Source organism: Gigantopelta aegis, unplaced genomic scaffold (assembly GCF_016097555.1).
Source record: "Gigantopelta aegis isolate Gae_Host unplaced genomic scaffold, Gae_host_genome ctg947_pilon_pilon:::debris, whole genome shotgun sequence".
NCBI lineage: Eukaryota > Metazoa > Mollusca > Gastropoda > Neomphalida > Peltospiridae > Gigantopelta > Gigantopelta aegis.
Window position 1 is genome coordinate 258,834 of NW_024537128.1, and position 21,009 is coordinate 279,842.

Here is a 21,009-nt window from a genome sequence, read left to right on the forward strand (position 1 = left end):
TTGGTTGGTACTGATATTTTCCATTTCTGCACCCAGACTCAGTAAAACTTTGTTTGAATGACCCTACTGGCAACCATGATTTTCAAGTTACAGTTCATTCCTACTTAATTGGAGTTGAAAGACATTTTGGTCAATCCATGCATGCTGTTTTCAATTTTTTTAAAGTTATTTTATATCACAGGTTTGGCAACTACCACGATTGATTGTATGGGATACGGAAATCCTGGACGGAGTACTGTATTGACTTGTGAAACAGCGGGCACTATAGTTGCTGGAATCCGTTGGGTACGACCAAATGGTGGAACACCATTAACGGTGATGGAATGTAACAGAGCTAACACTCTGTGTTTGCCAACTGGTGGTGTATCTGGCTACAGAGTTTCTCTTGACTCTTCCACGCACCAGACTCTCACCATAGAATCGTTCAACCCTTCGCTAGATGCTGGAGAATGGATTTGTCGGGATGGAATAACAGGAGCTGGCCAATTTAGATGTAACAAGATAGCCATAAGTAAGTTCTCTTACATACAAGTTAACTTTTGTGCAATTCCATGGTAACTAACACAACATTCAGAATTTTTTTTACATCTTATTTTATTTCTATAAAAGTATTCAATAAAATTCTCAAGAATCTTTTTGATTGCAATAAATAATGTTATGCCAAAGTCATGTCAAATGTGTGGGTAACTGACACAACACAAAAAATCACTTGTATTTGACATGTCTCTGAACTTTCCAAAATTCTCTAAATCTGAAGCATCACGTTTTTCTCTGATCACAAGATCAAGAGAACTAAGTTTTTTACACAGAATTTGTTATTAACATTTTTTAAATGGGTAAAAGTAACTGATGCAACATTTGTTAATCTTAAAAAGTAACAAGATCATATTTTAAAATTAAAACATTTGTCTTTGGCAACTGGTTGATCTAAATTGTAAGAAATAAAGAAAATTATTATTATTTTAATATGTATATACCTGCATTTATGATGATGAATTCTATTTGTAGAATGCAAGAAATTGCATTTTAGGACATACGGTTTTCACAGTTCTCCACCCCCCCTCCCCCCTCAACTTGGGCACTTGCACCCTCGAATTTAGCCAGCCAGTCTAGATCCCCCCAACCTTTTCAAAATTTCCTGCACACATGCCTCAACTATGAGATAACTGCTAAAATTTATATCTTGACTGGAAGTGTAATGATTTTTTTTTTCAATTTCCAAGTATATTCTGCATCCACTTTCTTATGACTTTACCAAATGACTGAATCAAACCAAATGTTTCGTAAGAAATCAATGGGAATAAGGCACATATTGTAAATAACCCATATTCTTTCTTTAAAATCTGGGTTTTTCATTATCAGCATGCTAAGTTCTGTCTCATTTGTTTTTCTTGTTTGATTTCACTTTATCTTGCTACATTTTCGCTATTCTTTGTTCTTTTTCCTCTGCTACCTTTTTCTGTCTTCATTCAAATGTGCTCGATTCTCATTCATTTTATAGGCTGCTGTCTTGGGAGGTATTCTTCTAAAATCATCAGCAACAACTTGGGATATATTTTAGGAGTAGTAAACAATTTATCAATTGAAAAGACATTTGCTATTTAAAACTATTAAAGGAGCAATCTCATACATTGTAGTTTAAAAAATACATACATGTATATTATTAATTTTTCTTCTTTTGAAATGTAAAGATTATTCCTTGAATTAGAATTCCTAGAAAAGGATATTGGATGTTGTTTTGTTGGTTAATTGATGCAAACTGTTTATGTACTGTACTTTACAATTTTAGACAAGAATTCATGGGAAACCATTGTGGCAGTACAGTGGCGCCATTTGTCTCACCAGACTTCTGGTGGAGGGTTGGTCCGAGGGCACTGTTTCGGCCAACGCGCCTTTCGGCGCTACTTCGGTGATCGAGCCACTTGACGAAATCACGAAGTCTCACAACGTTGTCTTGGTCACGGAGCCGGGTGGCGTTGTTTCAGGTGCGATGCCAGTGGGCGTCCCTTCTGTTGTTGGGGCACCTGTACAGCGTCATCAACTTTTAGATCGTTCGCATGTGGCTACGTCAACTGGGTTGGCTAATCCACACGTGGTACGTTGGGTTCAGAATTCGGCGCAGGATTCGTACGTGTACGAATTTCCTGACGGTCCGGTTCAACTGACACCACCAGTCCCATTGTCTGCTGCAAGCAGGGATCCGGGACACTGCAGCTTTCTTGGGTGCGCCTGTGTCAACACCGATGGTCAATCTGGAACTGTCAGATCGGAGTAGGAGTTCCAGGCGTTATCCCTCGACTGCGTGGGTGGAACCTTTCGTTCAGGGTCCGATGGTTTCGGATCGACCTCAGGGGCGGACTCAGGGGGACTATGTTTCTCTTTTTAAGAATTTCATGGCCTGGCTAGGAGAGTCCCTCCACCGCCAGGCTTTCCAGCGAGACCGGGGTTGGACCAGTTTGCAGATTCGGCCATTCTGCAGTTTTGTTTCTGTTACGGTCGGCGCGTCATTTGAGAAAATTTATTCTTTGGAAGAGGATTTCCCCCCCAAATCAGTGTGTGGTTCAGGGGGAAGGGTCGGCACCAGGTTCGGTGCTTGATGGGATTCCTATTTTGGCCAATGGTACGCCAGACGGCGATTATGATTACCAGGCGGTTCTTGGTTTTGTACGGGAACAGGTCGACTGATGTGCGCGGATGCAATTCCGTCGGAGGAAGCTGTTCAGTCTTACAAGGGTGTTTCATTTGGAAACCGGCCTTTAACGACGGACGCTCTGTGGCAGGATTTCACCTTGCCGTTAGCGCACGAGGCGCATGAATCTCTCGCAGAGATTGATGCTTTGATTGCAGGTAGCGATCATATTTTGGGGGCGGTGGTGGAAGAGTTTCCAGCAGCGTTAGCTACCGGGAAACTTGTCTGCTGCGAAGGTTTTGTCCACGTCTTCGTATAAGACATTGGGAGCTTCCTTCCTTTCACATCCAGCGGTCGTTTCCGCTAGGGTGAAGACAGACTGCCACCCATCTCCTAATGTCAGAGTGCCACTCACGGATTTAGAGACTTTGGAGAGGTTATCTAAACTTCTTTTTCAAGTCAGTAACCATTTAGGTACGTTCCTATTTGGGTTAGATAAAGCAGTCACGGGACTTCCGCCTATGGCTAAGGGTTGTTTGTTGGCGGCTTCTAAAGCCTCTCATCACATCGGGATCACTACCTGGCGGGACTGAGAGTGACGGGTGTGGTTAAAACCTACTTTCGTAGTCGCTCAGTAAGGGAAGCCTTACCTTTTGGGACCAATTTTAATCCTCCACCTGTTAAGAAATCAATTTTTCTTGACCGTTATCAGATCCATGTGGTGTCTGATTCGGGCGTGCAGTCAGGTAATGCCCGTGGTTCGTTGAAACAGAGTAGACAACGAACGCATGCATCAATACACACGATGTCAAAATCACATGTCAAAGCAAGACAACAGAAAGACCATAGTCTTATTCAACTTACTGTGCTAGCACAACAAATATGCTATTCAACCTGAGTCATACCTACATACTGCAGAATTCTCTCCCTTGCCGGATATGCGCAATGCTATCCTTGCACGGGCTACCTGTAACTTCATTCTCAATTCTGCAGTCCACCTGTTAACACCTGTTAAGCTTTGGCAAAATGTTTTCTTTACTTGTAATTTTGTGTTTGTTTTTTTGGTTGAACTTGACATACGGTTGGTAGTTGGGAATTCTGTGTTGAATTTACCATGTCCGACGCGAGTTCGTTGACAGCTAGCGCACGGAAAGTTTGTGCACGAGATGGTTGTCCATTTCCTTTACGACATAAAGACACACACGTGTTGTGTCCGGACTGTCGGTCTTGTTCTCAAGACCGTCAGTGTGAGATCTGCGCCACGTGGTCTCCTGACCAGTGGGTTCGGTTCGGTTCGCAGACTCAGGGTTCGGGTACCAGCAAAATCTTGTCGTCTGCTCGGCAGTAGTCGGCAAGTCGGACTTAGTGGGTAGGTCCCATAAGTCTGTAGACACTTCGAAAAGTGTCCGGAAAGGGGGGAAACACAAGGGTATTTCTTCTTCGGTCTGTGTTACGAGTACAGTTACAGATACTTCGGGAGCGCCCCCCCGGGCTCCTATTGTGACCGTGGTACGTGAGCCGTCTTCGTTAGTGACGGCGCCTTCTTCTGTTTGTGTGGCTTCGTCGCGGGCGTCGCCATTGTCGTTACGGTTACCTTTACAAACAGAAGGGGGGCAGGGTGGAGTCGTCGCGACACCGGTTTTGACGACTTCATCGGTTACCGAGCACATGCACTCCGTTGTGCATAGGTCCACTGCTTCGTCCGCAGAGCAGGTAGCCCCGATTTTGCCTTCGATTGCTGACAGTCACTTCGGCACCTCAGCATTCTCAAGGCCCGAGGAGAGTTCTGCCAGTTTGCTTCGAACTGAGCCAGTTGTTTCGATGCCGGGATCCGTCTCTGATGGCATCCCGACCGATGTTTACCGTTGGGTGGAGGACTCATCCCGTTTGGGTCCTCCGTTTGCATATGTTTACCCCAAGGGTCCGGTGACTTCGGTAGCAACGGACATCTCCTCACAGTTTGCACCGTCTTTGGTCCCTACCTCTTCGACTTTACTCGATAGAGGACGAGGTTCGCGCAGATACCCCTCGGCTGGGGGTACTCTGTGGCCGCAAACTCCGACCGTTCCGCACTTGGTGCAGGAACGACCGTTAGGCTTTCAGGAAACGTTGTTTCGGAGTTTTGTGGAATTTTTTAACGCTTCGCCTCAGTTGGGATCATTGCTTTCGCAGACGGGACCGTCGGGTGCGGCTCCCATTCCTCCCCCCCCCCCCAGCAGAAACTGCGTCTCGACAGCAGTTTGACGATGCAGTTAGGGATTGTCGTTCGGTTCCTATTGTTTCCGTCTCGGGAGACGCTGCCCCAGGGGCGTCTCGATTAGGGGGAGGAGTCCATATCGATCTTCGGGATCCAGTGGACAGTGACCTGGCTTCAGAGGAAGCGTCGGTTGGACCGGATTCTGTCTCTGACCCAGCTCTCTCTCACTTCGGTTCGGAGGTAGAGGAGGAGTGCGATTATCCGGCGGTTCTGGCTTTTGTCAGGGACCAGGTCCGACAGGTATGCCTACATTCAAGGGTGTCTCCTTCGGAAACCGTTCTTTGAATTTGGTCACTCCTCGTGAGGAGTCGGGTTTACCACTTGCACAGGAGGCGCACAGTTCACTTTGTGACATTGATGTGTTGATCACTGGCAGTGATCGTATCCTGGGAGTGGGTGTTGATGAGTACCCAATGGCACTGCCTACGGGGAAAATCTTAACGGGAGCGCGCATTTTTCGTGCCGACTCCTATGAGACGTTGGGGGCGGATTTTCTCGAACATCCGGCGGTCGTTCCCGCTAGTGTCCGAGCCGCTTGTTCCCCATCGCCGCATGTGTCATTGCCAATCGCGGATCTGGAATCGTTCGAACGGCTGGCTAAGTCGATGTTCCAGGTTAATAACCATTTAGGTACGTTCCTATTTGGCTTGGATAAGGCTGTCGAGAGCCTTCCCGCGATGGCGAAAGGCTGTTTGGAGGCTGCGTCAAAAGCCTCTAAGCATATCGCTCAGTTATCTGGCCGATTGTTTGCGAACAGTCTTTTGTTACAGCGTGACCATTACCTGGCGGGTTTGAGTGCGTCAAACATTGCGAAGACGTTTTTTCGTACACATTCGGTACGGGAAAATTTACTTTTCGGTCCCGATTTTAATATTGTCCTAGACAAGGATTTGTCGCGACCAGTCCCGATAAAAACACAGCTTTGATGTCTTCATCAGAGCGATTTTCAACTCTGTAATCTGCAGGGTCATGTAAATGGATTTGCATGGAACTAGCCAAAACAGCATTGCAGGTGTCTGCATTGGAAATGGACAATTCTGGGTTAGATATCTGGCAAACCTTGTCTGAACTTGTGGCAGTTAGCTCCTGTGAACTGAAAGAAACATGGAAGCTTATTACATTTTGCACAAGTCCTTCAAAATTTAGGCTTAGAACGACGTCATAATGCACATTGGCTCAATGAAAGGAGTCGTCCATATAGTAGGCCTACGTACACAGATAGCAGGAGGGGACCAGTCCAGTGCATACAAAGTGCGTAATGGAGGGTGGGGTGGGTGGGGGCAGCAAATATTCGTTCTTATGCAAACAAAAACAGTTACTAAGTGTATTTTACTACATGTATTTGCATTTGATTTTTTCATGCGTGTTGGATATCTCGTGCCTCATTTGAAAATTACGAGTGTTCACTGCAAAACGAGATCAGCGCCATTTGCAGTTGTGAAACGAAATTTCAAATATATTATTGTCAATGTATTTCATTGTTATTGGATGTGTATGCATACAGAGGGTTGCGTGGGGTGGGGTGGTGTTGGTGGATCTTGCCCATTGCATATGCCATGCGTACAGGGGGAAGGGGGTACACAATACTGAGTGCGGGATTGTTTTATTTGGTACGTAATACAATGTATATAGACGAAACCATTTCATCGTTGAACCTCTATTGATTAATATATAATTGAGAAATATTCCAAAACACAACTTGGTAGGCCCTATGACAGAATGACAGAAACAAAGCTTCGTTACGGCATCGTACAAAATAAATATTGCATATCTTTTAATTTATTGGATATGTTTCATTTAACAAATAATATAACTTTTTTAATATAGTTTGGTCATTTTGCAATACAACTAAGACCATCTTTCTGTAGAATCTGCTACCAAGAACACGGTCTTTTTTCTCAACATTTATTATTGTGATTTTTGTTAAGTAGAAAAACTAAATTTCGGCCACTTTGCTTTCTAGCGCATTCGTCATCTTTATACAACAACTATTTAAGTCATGTTCTTTTACATATTTCTACAAAAATTAATAAACTCGTCCAAGACATTTCTGCTTTTACCAAGCTGGAAAATCTACAATGTAAAGACTTTTTTTAAAGTTGACATTATTATTACTCGTTTTTTTTTTTTTTAGTATTACAAATGTATTTTATTTTAACAGTTTATAGTGTTGTGGGTTTTTGTGTGCGTGTTTTTAAATGTTATATTTTCCTAAAATTAATTTAACATCAAGTTATGGTAAGATATGCAATATTTATTGTGTACCAAGCAAATAAGAAAGTTCACAATCATGTGTCGTCGACTTCAATCAAAGCACTCGTGAACGTTAGGGACCGTCTCAAAATTTCATCACTTCTCTCTAACCGAATAACCCGTGGAAGGGGAGAGAGGGGAGGAGGGGTAAAACGCCCATGCAAATAAAAAGTCGAAAAAAGGAAGTGTCCAAAAGTTCGTTTTTTTTTTTTTTACTGTTTTTTTTTAATTTATTATTTATTTATAAAGTGAAATTCTAAACCTGTTTTTCTATCTTTTAATATATTTTACTAATGCAAAATACAAGTTAAACTTCTGTTTTAATAAACTCGTGTGCGTTTTCAATCAACGAATAACGTCCACAGTCAACATACATCGCTCACATTTTGACGCCATTTTCCTATATATTAGTTCTGGAAGCGGTCAGCCAAACGGCAGGTTAACAGAGAAATGGCGTCAAAATCTGAGCCTTGCGTGTGGACAGAGGACGATATTCGTTGATAGAAAAAAAACTGCACGAATTTTTTTAAACTGCAGTCTTGCTTATATTTTGTTTTAGTAAAACATATTAAAATATAGAAAAACAGACAAAGCACCTTTAACAAACATTTTCACGAACTACACATAAACTAGTCTCGGCAATTATACGTAAATGTCCTGTTTCCGATTTGTTTCAAGATTTGCCGAATCTGTCATTTAAGATACACCTTGTCAGTTTCGTCCTACAAGTGTTGTGGCACAAAACATTTCAACACCTGCTTTTTCCCTGACTAAATTAGTTTGGATGGGGCAGGGGGTGTTGAAAAGTATTAGAGGGTTATTCCTTTAAGGAGAAGTGATGACATTTTTAGACAGTCCCTTAGCGTTCGTGAACACGTGTCGGTGAACGCAGCTTTGACAACGCATGCCTTGCTGCAACTTATGTGCACGCATTTTGTTTCTGGAAACGATTCTGTAGGAATACAGCTATATTAACTCACCTCATTACAACAACAACAAAAAACCCAAAAAAACCCAACACTTTTATATTATTTTATAATAGTAGGGACAGTAGTAGTAGGGTCTATTAAGATGATTAGGCAATATACAATCAGCATTAATTTTATTATTCAACTGCATGAACACATCATGTCCGTGACATCGATTGTGTCAACATTAATGCAAATGGTAATTTTTCAAGACTTGACAGCAACTTACCTTGTTGATTTGTGAAAAAAAGATGATACACTTTGCTGTGTGTATCTCTTTGCCTTCTTAGCGCTAGGCGCATCAGAAATTGGAGAATTGGACATTGCCATTTTAGATTTTGTATTCTCGAAATTTCCTGTTCTATTTTTAGCGCGTTGGTCTCGATATACAGTATTATTATTTAATATGGACGGTCAGAGACCTGTAGCCGTATAACATATTATAACCTCTAGAATATTACCTGAGCGTATGACATACAAAATACAGGGAATTAAACACTATACAAATTAAACCCTGACATTTCTATGCTATTACTGGAGATATATAAATAAAAAAAAAAGGACAAGATTCTCGGGGGGGGGGGGGGGGCAGCTGCCCCCCCCGGAGGGTACGGCCCTGTTTGGTTACCTGCAGATCAACGTTTACTAAAAATCCTGGGCCCGTAAAAGTGTTTGACGTCAACACAAACGCCATAGAGTACTTTTCGCTATTTTATTCCAATACAGTGTATGGAAAAATTGTGTAATTTACCAACATGAATGCCAAAAAAAAGCGTGATACAGATCCTGCTAACAACAAAGGTGTGTGGTATGATATTTCTGTTGATGAAATGAAAGCTTAATTTTGCAAAAGCATTATAAATATATATTTTAAAATTATAACTGGAATGTTAATTAATTAATTATCCAACAAGAAAAACATTTGTACTGTTGGTTTTTTTTAATTACTAGTCCTACCTACTCAAATAGGCGAGTAATATGCATAGTTTACCTGTAATTACCAGATTTATACCTGTTGAATCTAACATTTTTAAAGTATTATTTTTTTATCTAGACAGCCGTCCATTCACCTTTCTGGAAATGTATAGCCTATAGGCCTAACTAAAATTAATGATAAAACAAGTAGTTTTATCCTTTAACAAACATGATCATAAATCTGCTATTTAAACTCAGTGTGCAGGGAAGGTCAAGACTGTAAAACTTAGTGGTGAAAGAGTTAATAAAATTATCATTTTTAATCTACTGGGATGACACCTGTATTTTGGAGACAGATATTTTATTCTTAAATCCCTATATAATGGACATATAAACAAAAAATGGAATTCATCTTCCAATATGTCATCACAATAGTGACACTGTTTGGGCAAGTCATGTCTGTATCTATTTCTATGAGTGATAATAATTGTATAGCCGAATCTAAATCTTAATTGTGAGTGCATTTCTAAAATGATGTATATTCCAATCCAAATGTTTTTCTAAAAGTATAGTTGATTTAACCTTTAGACTACTGGATTAATTTTTAACAAAAACCACGTTGAGAGTGGGTACAAGTTTATAATTTTTACTCACATATATTCACTTAAATGTTTTATAAATACATGAAATAAAGTTCATATATGAATCGGTAAGTATTATTTTCGTGTCTTTTTTGTAATTTTTATTATTTTTAGATAGGCTCATGGTGATTAAAATTAGGCAAAAAATCGAAAAAGTTGGGTTTACTTACGGGCATTTGTGGCCAGCTGTCCAGTATTTATGTCCATTATTCCCGATAACAGTGGTTTTCTGACCAGAATTTTTTTTAAACCCGAACTACAATTCATATTACAATATTTGGTAATTTTCTTTGTTGGTAAAACGATCAAATTTATTATCAAATTAGCTGTCATAATCAGCTATCGATCCCTGAAAATTACCGTGACGTGCCGCCATTGTTGTCAAGCGAAAATACTTGCCGAAAACCACTTTTTGAACTCAAAATTTCAAGGTATTTTCATTTGAAAAAATCAAAACAAAAGCCACCATTTTGAAAAAAAATCTTTTTTCTTTTATTATATTTCCATTTCCGGTGAGTGTCGTGTGCAAAACGGCGGGAAATATGAATTGGGGAATGCACTGTATACAGTGTACAGTATGTCGACTGATGTGACGTTGGGCGAGATATCTCGCCTGCAGTACTCAGAAGGTTAAAAGATCTATATATTTCATATCTATCACTACTATTTATATCTGTTAACCATTCTTGTAAATATATGTCTGTTAGTCTAAGTTTTAAAGTTTTTATAAATATTTTAACAGCACCAATTTCTTGAAATAGCCAGGCATAGCCAAAGCCACTATGGCATAAAATATTTTCCAACTGACTTGCCCAATTATTTTTACCTTTGCAACAAAAATTATAAAGCATTATAAGTATGTTTGTTTACATAGCCTAGAAGAAGGTAGCTGTACCAGACGTCTGACACGTGTCCAATATTTAACAGCTTTGATAATGGTTATAATGTAAAGGGGATAATGACCAGTCTCAGAATACACCATTAGATTTGGGGTTTGTGAGGGAACATAAAAAACGTTTACATGCAAATAAATGTACCTTTTCAATTTCAGGAAGACTGGAAAGGCCCCATACTTCTGATGAGTGTGTTAACATAGGCATAACTTGACAGTCAAACAGTTTAAAAAATATTTTACTATTAAATGAACCCAATTTATATAATGATCTTATAATTTGAATAACAGCTCCTTTAATTTGCTTTTGACATAGTATGTTGTAATGCCAAATTTCTACTAAGTTTCGTAGTGAAATTCATACCAAGGTATTTATAACTATTTACAACTTTGATTTCAAGATTTCCATTTTTCTCTAGCAGAAAGGTACCCCCCATTTCTAAAAACAACAATATTAGTCTTATCTAAATTCACAGTCGGACAAAGTCTTATCAGCAGATTTCTTCAAATTATTAATTTGTGTTTGCAGTCCATCAGGGGTAATTGATAACAAAACTATATCATCTGCAAAAAGGAGCAAAAATAGCTCATTTAAGTTAGGTAGAATTTGTACACCATATTTACCACCCGCTATTACTTCATTTGCCAATTCATTTACAAAAATAGAAAAAAGCAGAGGGCTCATTTTACACCCCTGTTTTACACCTAAGGGGCATTCAAAGAAATCTGTAAACTCATGTGAATTATATCTGACACATGCCTTAACAGATGCATACATAGCTTTCAACATATCCATTGTCTTACCATGAATTCCAATAGTTCTTAAAATATTCCACAATATATTTCTATTAACAGAGTCAAAAGCCTTCTTGAAATCAATAAAAGCCACATACAACTTAGTACCTGATAGCAATCTCTTTTGGATTAAGCCATATAGAGTAAAAATATGGTCAATTGTTGAGTAATTAGCTCTGAATCCTGCTTGTTCTTCTAAAAGTGTTCTTGTACTTTCAGCCCAGTGAGTTAAACGTTTATTTATAATGTGTGTATATATTTTACTCATAACAGCCAATAAAGAGATACCACGATAATTATCTGGGTTATTTATATCTCCCTTTTTATGCAGAGGGATGGTCACCAATGTAGCCCAAACATGTGGATATATACCCTTGTCAAAAACACCATTAAGAAAAGGTATTAGAAATTTTATCAAAGCTACCTGTGATTCTTTCAATAATTCTGCCGATATACCATCAATCCCCATTGCTTTCCCAACTTTAAGTGATTTAATAGCTCTAATAATTTCTTCTTTTGTAATTACTTGATTCATAGCTTGATGTTCTTTATCATTACTTAAATTATTACATTCATCATAATTATTTAGCAATATATCATCATTATAATGTTGATCGATCTAGTTGTGCCGGACCTCCTAAAACATTTTTAAAGTCATTGATCTTTACTAATACTATTTCTTTGAGATACATTATAGTTTATCTTTTTAATTTCTTTCCAAAATATATTAGAATTATTAATATTGCCTAATAACACATGTAGTTTGTTATCACAGTATGTCCATTTCTTTTCTAAAATATGTCTCTTATAGTCTCTTCGTCTCCCTAAGTAAATTAATTTATCTTCAACTGACTTTGATCTCTTAAATTTACGTAGAAAGTAGTTAGTATATATATATATCTATAAAGAAAAGTCAAATTTGCTTTTAAAGGTCTACATTTATCAAAAACATAATTCACTATTGTTTGGCATCTACGTATACCTTTCACAATATATACTCTTCAAAAGAAGAAACGCAAAACCACATTGTCGTAACATTTGGAGAATTGATTTAATTATTGAATGGTGAGTCCGATAATTACCAAATGTTGCAGGATTGTTCACAATTCACTCTAGTCCATTGTGAGTAAGTGATAGGACACACCACCAAGGTCAAGGTCATCTGGAGTCAATACCGGGTGTGGCCTCCGCGTGTGTTGACAACTGCCTGGCACCGCCTGCCCATTGAAGCAACCAGAGTACGGATGACGTCCCGGGGGATGGTGGCCCACTCGGCCTGCAAGGCTGCTGCCAGCTCGGGCAGGGTCTGGGGCTGTGGTTGTCGCTGTCGGAGGCGTCGGTCCAACTCGTCCCATAGATGCTCAATTGGGTTCAAATCCGGTGATATCGATGGCCAAGGAAGGACATTAATGTTGTTGTTCTGTAGGAAAGCCGTTGTGAGACGTGCTGTGTGAGGCCTGGCGTTGTCATGTTGGAACACTGCGTTGGCGTTGGCCATAACTGGAACGATGTGTGGCCGGAGGATCTGGTCAATGTAGCCCTGTGCATTCAGGTTGCCCTGCACGTGGACCAGGTCAGTTCTGCCAGTGTGTGAGATGGCTGCCCACACCATGACACTACCCCCGCCGAATCTGTCCACTTCCTGCACGCAGTTTGCCACATAACGTTCACCACGACGCCTATACACGCGACAACTTCCATCATGACGTCGGAGCAGAAATCGGGACTCGTCACTGAACCACACCTGTCTCCATCGCAGTTGAGGCCATTGTCGATGAATCTGGCACCACTGCAGTCGGAGTCGACGGTGTTGTGGTGTTAAGATGACACCTCGAACTGGACGTCTGGCACGAATTCCTACCTCACGTAGGCGGTTCCGTACGGTCTGGTCGGATATCCTGCGCAAACCTGGTATTGCTGCGGCTGTGGAGGTGGCAGTAGTCAATCGTTCCCGAAGGTGGCGTACCCGGATGTAGCGGTCCTGCCCGGGGGTAGTGACCCGTGGTCGACCGGATCTAGGGAGGTCACGTGTTGATCCATGTTGCTGGTAACGGTCCCACAGTCTGGAGATGGTGCTTGGGGACACATGGAATGCCCTGGCAACGGCCGTTCTGGATTCGCCTGCGTCTAGTCGGCCGATGGCATTGTTTCTCTGCGGTTCACTGAGACGTGGCATGTCCTGGATTGTCAACTGTCGGCCAGATACAGAGGCCAGGCAAGCGAACACCCTGCACTTTTATACTGTCGGTGTTCATGTTGCACGTGCAGACAACGCACGTGCAGTGGTTACATGGTTTGCACGTGGCTGCGTTTTTGCGAATATTCACATTTTGGAACTTTATTGTACAGTAGCTGCGTTTTATCGAATGTAACCGTGGGAATGTGTTTGGGACATGCAATGACCTTATATTCACAAAGCATGAACCGGTAGGAAACATAAAATCGGAGTTATAACCCATTTGTACCCTTTTGCGTTTCTTTTTTTGAAGAGTATATATGAAGTATCAATAAAATATTTAATATATTTGCAATAAAAACTCTTGTTTTTTCCATCGCTTGCCAAAAAGCCTCTGAACTCCGAGAGTTCAGTCACGTGACCCCGTGACGCGACAACAGGCATAACATGAAAGGCGATTTGCAGCCTTTCAGACATTTTACATGGAAGTGGAACACGTGTATTTTTAAAACGCGAAAATGTTATTCTATTGAATTGAATTGTATGTTTGTAATATTATTTTGAAGATATCTTTCAAATGTGAAACATGGTGAACCATTGTTCGGTGTATGGATGTACAAAATCTGCAGTTAAAGGCAAAAGAAGTTTGCATATTTTTCCGAAAGACAAAGCGACATTGTTTGTACGGAAGCAGTTCTTACACCACAAACACGTGCGTATTGGAAAGGACCGTCAAGATGGGATTCGATTTGAAGTGACCACTTCACACCTGGAGATTACGACAATTATCTAAGATGGTCGATGGGAATGGCACCAAAACTTTTGTTAAAGAACTTGTCTGTTCCAAGCCTGTATCCCCCCTGTTCAGCCTATTTGCAGCCCGAAAATATTTTTCCTACATTTATTTTTTTAACATATATAAATGCATCGTGTTGAGGTGTATCTTTGTGCCAAATATGAACAATGTACACCTCAGCATTAACATTCGGGCTTTGTTTTGTGTCTCCGGGTGACGTCCGAGCTCCGTGCTGCAAATAGGCTGACTGCATTTGGCTCGACGGATCATCGTTGGTGTACTACGGTTCAAACTGATAAGGAAGTACCCCTAATGGATTTTCTCCTTCTTTCTCACTAATCGAGGTAGCATTAGAATAAATAGACAAATGCGACAAGTCCGAAATGTCCAAACTAACGTCCGATAAGAATGAGCTATTTTCCGAAGAATCATCACATGCTGTCGCCATGCTAACCTACTAATGAATGAGTGGAATTCACCTGATGCTACATCACAGGTCAGATGCGGGTCAAATCGACTGGATCAGTGTTTTTTCCCCGAGTGGTTTACAAAAAGTCACTTTATTAATAATTGGGGTGATATTTTTGTTTTTTATGATTAATAATGGGTTTTTTATGTATTTTTTTATATACTGTGTATTAATAATGTGCCATGATTGTGGACCTTTAATAACTAACGTCTACGCTCAATGAAAATTCAAATTAAAGTGTCTCTGCTTGAAACCCGCAGAGGTTTTCAAACCAAACTTCCATCCGATTGGTTGGGGCATCCCAAACAGTCCACTGATTGGTGAGACCCAGCATCTGCTCTCATGAGGGAATCCCCAATTATTTCCACTCTCTTGCATCAATACAAAATATGATACAGCCTCAATAATTGGTATCTTTGCATAATAATTACGAGCAGAGATAACTTCATTAAAAAAAATTCCCCATTACCTTTTAAAAGTTTCCCCAATGCAAACGTTCCCTCTCAGCAATGCATATGCTACGTGCACTGCCATTGGTCAGTTGATGTTGGCAGACTCGCACAGCTGGCTAAAAATATACAAGAGAAACCCAGCTATATGCTACGTGCACTGCCAGTGGTCAGTTGACGTCAGCTGACTCGCACAGCTGGCTAAAAATATACAAGGGAAACCTAGCTGAAGAGCCATAGCTGGAAAGGCCTATGCCCAGCCAATCGGTGAGCCAAACGTCACTGTAACGTAGTGTAAGTGGCCTTTCTTACACAGCATTTTGTTAAATATCCACATACGCCATCGCTAATTGTCACCAGACACCAAACGCCAACACGCTCGCTCATTGTAATAACGCACAAAACAAAGTGCGCATTATTAATAACCAATCAGAATCGTACTTGTTTTTTAGTCTTGATAACAGTTAAATCGTATACATTAGTCTTGATAAGAATGATTGTAAGCATTGTAAAATAGTCTTGGTAATTACTAACGTTAACACACTCCCCTGTTCTTTTGTTGATAAAGATAGTACACAACACATTCATAAGAAAAATTAAAACAGCTAGGTTGAAAATATTAGAATCAAATGTAAAAAATGGTTTATCTTAAAAGTTCTATTCTGTATTATATAATATCATGTATACCATACATTCTACATCACTAGTTGTCCAGTTGAGCTCCATTTCAATGTTTATTACAGTGTGGATTTATTTGATCTATTAATGGTAATTTGTATTTACATATAAAAAATGTTAATTAAGTAAAAAAAAAAAATCAAGAAAAAAACCCCCCACAAGAAAAACAAAGACAACAACAATGACATCAGGAATTCAGATAGAACAAGGGTTATTATGAGAGGTGCAAAATCCTAAGATTAATAGCCTTGCCATCTTAGGCAGTATGGTGCAACTTCAAAAGGACTTAATTCAGACACCACTGTGTAGATCTCCAGCCAGTAGGAGGAAACCAAAGAAGAAAACCAAAATGGCAGCACCTGGACATTTTCTTTGTGCACATGTGTTTACTTAAGACCAGGCCTTTCCCCAGGATTTTTTTAAGGCGCTTACATATTTAGTATCATTATAACACAAAAATCAAGCCAAAAGAAGTGGGGTAGTGAGTTGAAAACAGTTAAGTGTTTGTCTTCAATCCATCAAATCATGTTGGGGTTGTTTTTGTGTGGGAGGAGGGGAGGGGGGCTTTTTTCTATAAAAAAACCCATCAATTCCCCACCCCCAACAACTTCATAATTTGCGTCATGTTGTTGTTGTTGATTTCAGCGTCGTGTTAAATGCTTGTTGTGATTTCTGCTTGTAAAATACCTAAGCTAAGAATGCTGACTTCACAGTATATTCCATTTATAAAAAAAACTACAAAAAAAACCCCAAAACGTTAATAAAATAAAATTTTACTTTAAAAAAAAAATCCAGCTAACTTATTAAATGTCATCTCACAGTTTAACAAATATATATCTAGCATTATCTAACAAATATGATTATTGTAAACTAATTCAGTGCACGTTTAATTGCAATTTGTATAAATACTGCATGCACATTTCCCGCGATCGCGATCTCAGTGCGAGCTCTCGACCATAGGTACAAAATTAACAAAGACAAAGGAAATAACGAAACTGCAGTTAGGTATTCATTGATGCAAACAACTATTGTTTTTCTACACATTTACATCAAGATTTATTCCTGTGTAATCGTATTGTTCATGTCCGCAACGATATCTCTTGACACGTGGGTGTCAGCTGACTCTGAAGCGTGACGTATATTACGCCGAGAGCTTTCCTCAGTTCAGCCAACAAACGTTTTTCCTAACGTTCGCGAACTACTTGATTGGTGTCCGTCGTGTCCATTTGGTTTAACGTGGAGCGCACAAAACAGTGTAGCGAACGTTTTGTTTCCGCTCGGTCTGGCTGAACTCAGCCCTTGGGATAGCCGACATGTCGTTCGGCCCTGAACTGGCATGTGTATTCAAATTGACATGCATTGTTGGTTTGTTTTTATTACTTTGGTTCAAAGACTTTACAAAATTAAAATAGCAAGTTACATATCTTCCAGACATTGAATCGCCGTCACATTGCTGTCATACATGTCGAATGCATGCGTTAAAATTAATAACCATGATTATTAAAATTAGCAAACATCATAAGGCATACGCTGTATTCTGGATAACACCGTTTCTCGTTACCGGTCGCCAGATCGCTATTATGCTAATTGAATATTTGGTATTATTATGTTTGAGGTGTCGAATAGATTATGTAACCGTTTGTTCACATCAGAAGATAGAAAATGACGTTACGGATCACAGCTCCATTGTTTTGTATACATGTTACAAATTAAGCCGACACGGTCCTGCAGTTAAGGCGCTTACCAGACATGAAGGCGCTTACTTGGCTGACTAAGGGAGCACGGGCCGTGTCGGCTTATCGCTCTAGGGAAACCCCTGAAGACTATACCTCACGTCCATGGAACAAGTCTATCATACAGGAAAACTAATTTGGTAAGTATCTGACTACATGTAGCACCTATTTTTTTATTTTAACAGTTCATGTTTTTCATTTAAAAACCATGCATTACAATCATTGTTGGATTTTCAAATAGACAAAATGGCGGCATTCCTTTGTCTGATAAATTCTCTTTATTTATGTTAATGCATGTGCATAGACATTTCATTTAGTGAATACAACTATACTAAAAGTTCAAACTAGTGCTGATTATAGTTATTTTGTCACATAAAGGTTTGGTGGTGGTGTTTGCATTTAAATATTATAAGTAATTAGTAGTAATTAATTAAAATATACTTGTGGTTTCCCTCTGTTATATAATTTATATAATTATATAATTTTGATCATTGTGACCTGTCCCTCCATTTCCGGTAATGGAGGAACATTTGTGACATTGTACATTAAAACAGTTTATGTGATAAAACCAACTTGAAAAGCATCATATATATATGGAGTACGGACAATTGCTCACCAGACAATTGCTCACCAGACAATACCTCACCGGACAATTGCTCACTGGACAATTGCTCACCAATAAAGTGAGAAATAGGACAATTGCTCACCACAATTGCTGATTTTTTTATTAATAAAATTTTATTTTAGGTTATGGTATGTGTGTGTAAATGGTTGGGTGTGAGTGGGAATCTCTGATATTATCAGTGGGTATGGTAACCTCAGTTTATTAAACACCTTTAAATAAAGTAACAAAATTAATTCTAAATCAGCTATATTTTAAACAAGTTCAGCACATCAGTTCAGCATAGAAATGTCAGTACAAGAGTTCTTGAACAGCACATTATAGTTCAGCACAATCAAATATTGTGGGAGTCCCCTGTTTCCATCAGCAAAATCCTGACACAAATTCTGCAGTCTCCTTTGCATCTGCTGAGTGGACCTCTTCACCCTCTTCCTAGGTGGTTTACCTTGCTGATGTTGGAGGATGAGGGTGGAAACCAGTGCCTGGTCTTTGCGTAGACTGTCGATAGCTGTCCACACAGAAGGGTGCTGATGGCCAACCAGCCTCTAGAATCCAATGTTCCATGACTTGTATCAATTTTACAATTTTTTGTGATATTTCAAATCTTTTTTAAAGCTTTGATGGTCAGTGTTAAGTCTTGCAGAGTAGTAGTAAAAGGCTAAAAAGTAACTAATTACTAAAAACAACACATAATTCTAAAAGTTTGATCTACCTAAACCAACAATAATGTTTGAGTAGTTATCCTAAAAATATAATGTAATTAGTAATTAACACCTATACCTGAAACACGTTATATGCCTTTGATGTTCATAATTACAGTCAAAAGTAACTGCCTCCTTAAACAAACAATTATAGGAACCTCAAAAACTTTAATTAACTTGAAGTTGTGCCTTTAGAAATTCTGTGTTTTATGTTCTTTTTTTATTAACAAAAGAAAAAATATCAAAGGTGACCACGATTACCTAACTCCAGTGCCTTCTAAAAATTCTGTTATTTTTTATTAATAAAATAATAAATAAAATTTTATTAATAAAAAAAACCTAAAGGTGAGCAATTGTCCTATTTCTCACTTTATTGGTGAGCAATTGTCCAGTGAGCAATTGTCCAGTGAGGTATTGTCCAGTGAGCAATTGCCCTACATTCTATATATATATATGTATTTTGATTAAATGAACTAAATAATGTTTGTAATGTTCATCAACTTCAGCAATTCACAAACACTGGAAGTCTTTAGATATCACCTTACAAAGGGATTACATAGCTCCACTAATTGGGGCAATAAAATGTCTATAGGAGAATGGGAATTGTCACCTGATCACTTTGTACCTGTCTTATCAAAAGGATGTGTACCTCTACTTCTGGCAGACTAGGAGTAATTAATTTACTTCACACAGTGCTAATTAAAAGCCCAAGGGAAATGGGGGCAGTTGTAATGACTGACATTTTAAACAGTAACATGAAAAATATTTGTTAGCTTTTATGTTTGCTTAATACACATATTAATTTTTATAAGCCCAATCATTGAATGTTAATATCATTTACATTAAACTGTTCTAAAGTCAGAATACCTATTGTTTGTTCAGAAAAATAAAGATGCTACAGAGAACACCAAAAGAAAAACCAAGGGTCATCATATTTTTTACAAAATGCACAATTAAAATGGATGTTTTCATTTATTCACCAGTGATCTCCAGATACATATATGTTGTAATGGTTCATGTACTGAACAAATCAGTCTGACTGATATTTTATTAAAGTTGATCATCCACCTTTAATATCCTCAACATGTACATACAAATACATGAAACTTATAGAAACACAATCAGTTGAATCAAAGAAATTTATAAACAGTTATTTGCATGATTCTTTCTAGTAGTTTCCAGAACTTAAGAGATTAAAAATATATGTATATACATGTATGTATTTTATTTTCTGGTTTCTTCTTAATTAAAATGAAAGTTCAACACTGAATATTTCAAAGTGTTTTAATACAAAAATTATCGTTTATCCTAGAGATTTGATTGAATATTTTTTTAAACTATTATTTTTAGAAGTAAAATTGAAAATGTAACTGAAAGTTTGTTTTTTCCTGAAATTTTGATTCCCCACACCTGAAACTTGGTAGGCTAAAATTCTCTAACTTAGTCTTTAAAAACTAATAGAAAGAACTAAATGTTTACATTAAACACTTGCTAATTACATAGCAGATCTATCCAAACTATATATAAAATATTTTGTTCTTTTTTGTTTTGCAGAATCCCATCTGAATGTTGGATGACATATATCAAGATGGCACTGAACAAGACATAACTGAAGAAAAGGGATGTGAGAGAATCCAATCTAACATTTAAAAATAAATATACATTTATATTATTTATAAAATATTTCTTTGCATATATACTGTTCAGATATATTAGTGGGTCACTTCGGGAAGAATGAAACACCACTTTGTTAAGACTATTGTGCTTCAATTTTTATGTCTTGCTGACAGTTTACAGATAGGGTGTAGAAGTGCTGTCATACTGTACCGGTGACATAAGAACAATACCCTTTTAAAACAATTATTTGAATTAAATGGGTCATGGGAATTCCCATGGTATTCATGGATTTTGAACCTGTTGTTTCACTCTTCTTTTTTCTTTTCTTTTTCTTTTTCTTGACAAAACATTTGTTACCAGTTGGTAGCTTGACCAAAATTGGTGTCCATTTCTGTGGGTGGAGATAGGGTCAGTCGCA

The 21,009-nt window shown here is 38.7% G+C and overlaps 1 protein-coding gene and 1 long non-coding RNA gene across 2 annotated transcripts in view; both read left to right on the forward strand.

The window, feature by feature from the left end:
* Positions 1-221: 221 nt before the first annotated feature.
* LOC121367142 overlaps positions 222-21,009 on the forward strand; it is a 45,294-nt gene continuing 24,506 nt past the window's right edge. The window contains exon 1 of the mRNA XM_041491287.1: positions 222-511. Coding sequence (XP_041347221.1) covers positions 319-511 — 193 coding nt within the window. The 5' untranslated portion in view covers positions 222-318. The remainder of the gene's footprint in view (positions 512-21,009) is intronic.
* On the forward strand, positions 17,761-20,648 carry LOC121367143. Its single transcript, XR_005957329.1, has 2 exons — positions 17,761-17,791; positions 20,529-20,648. It is a non-coding gene; the product is annotated as an uncharacterized LOC121367143 (long non-coding RNA).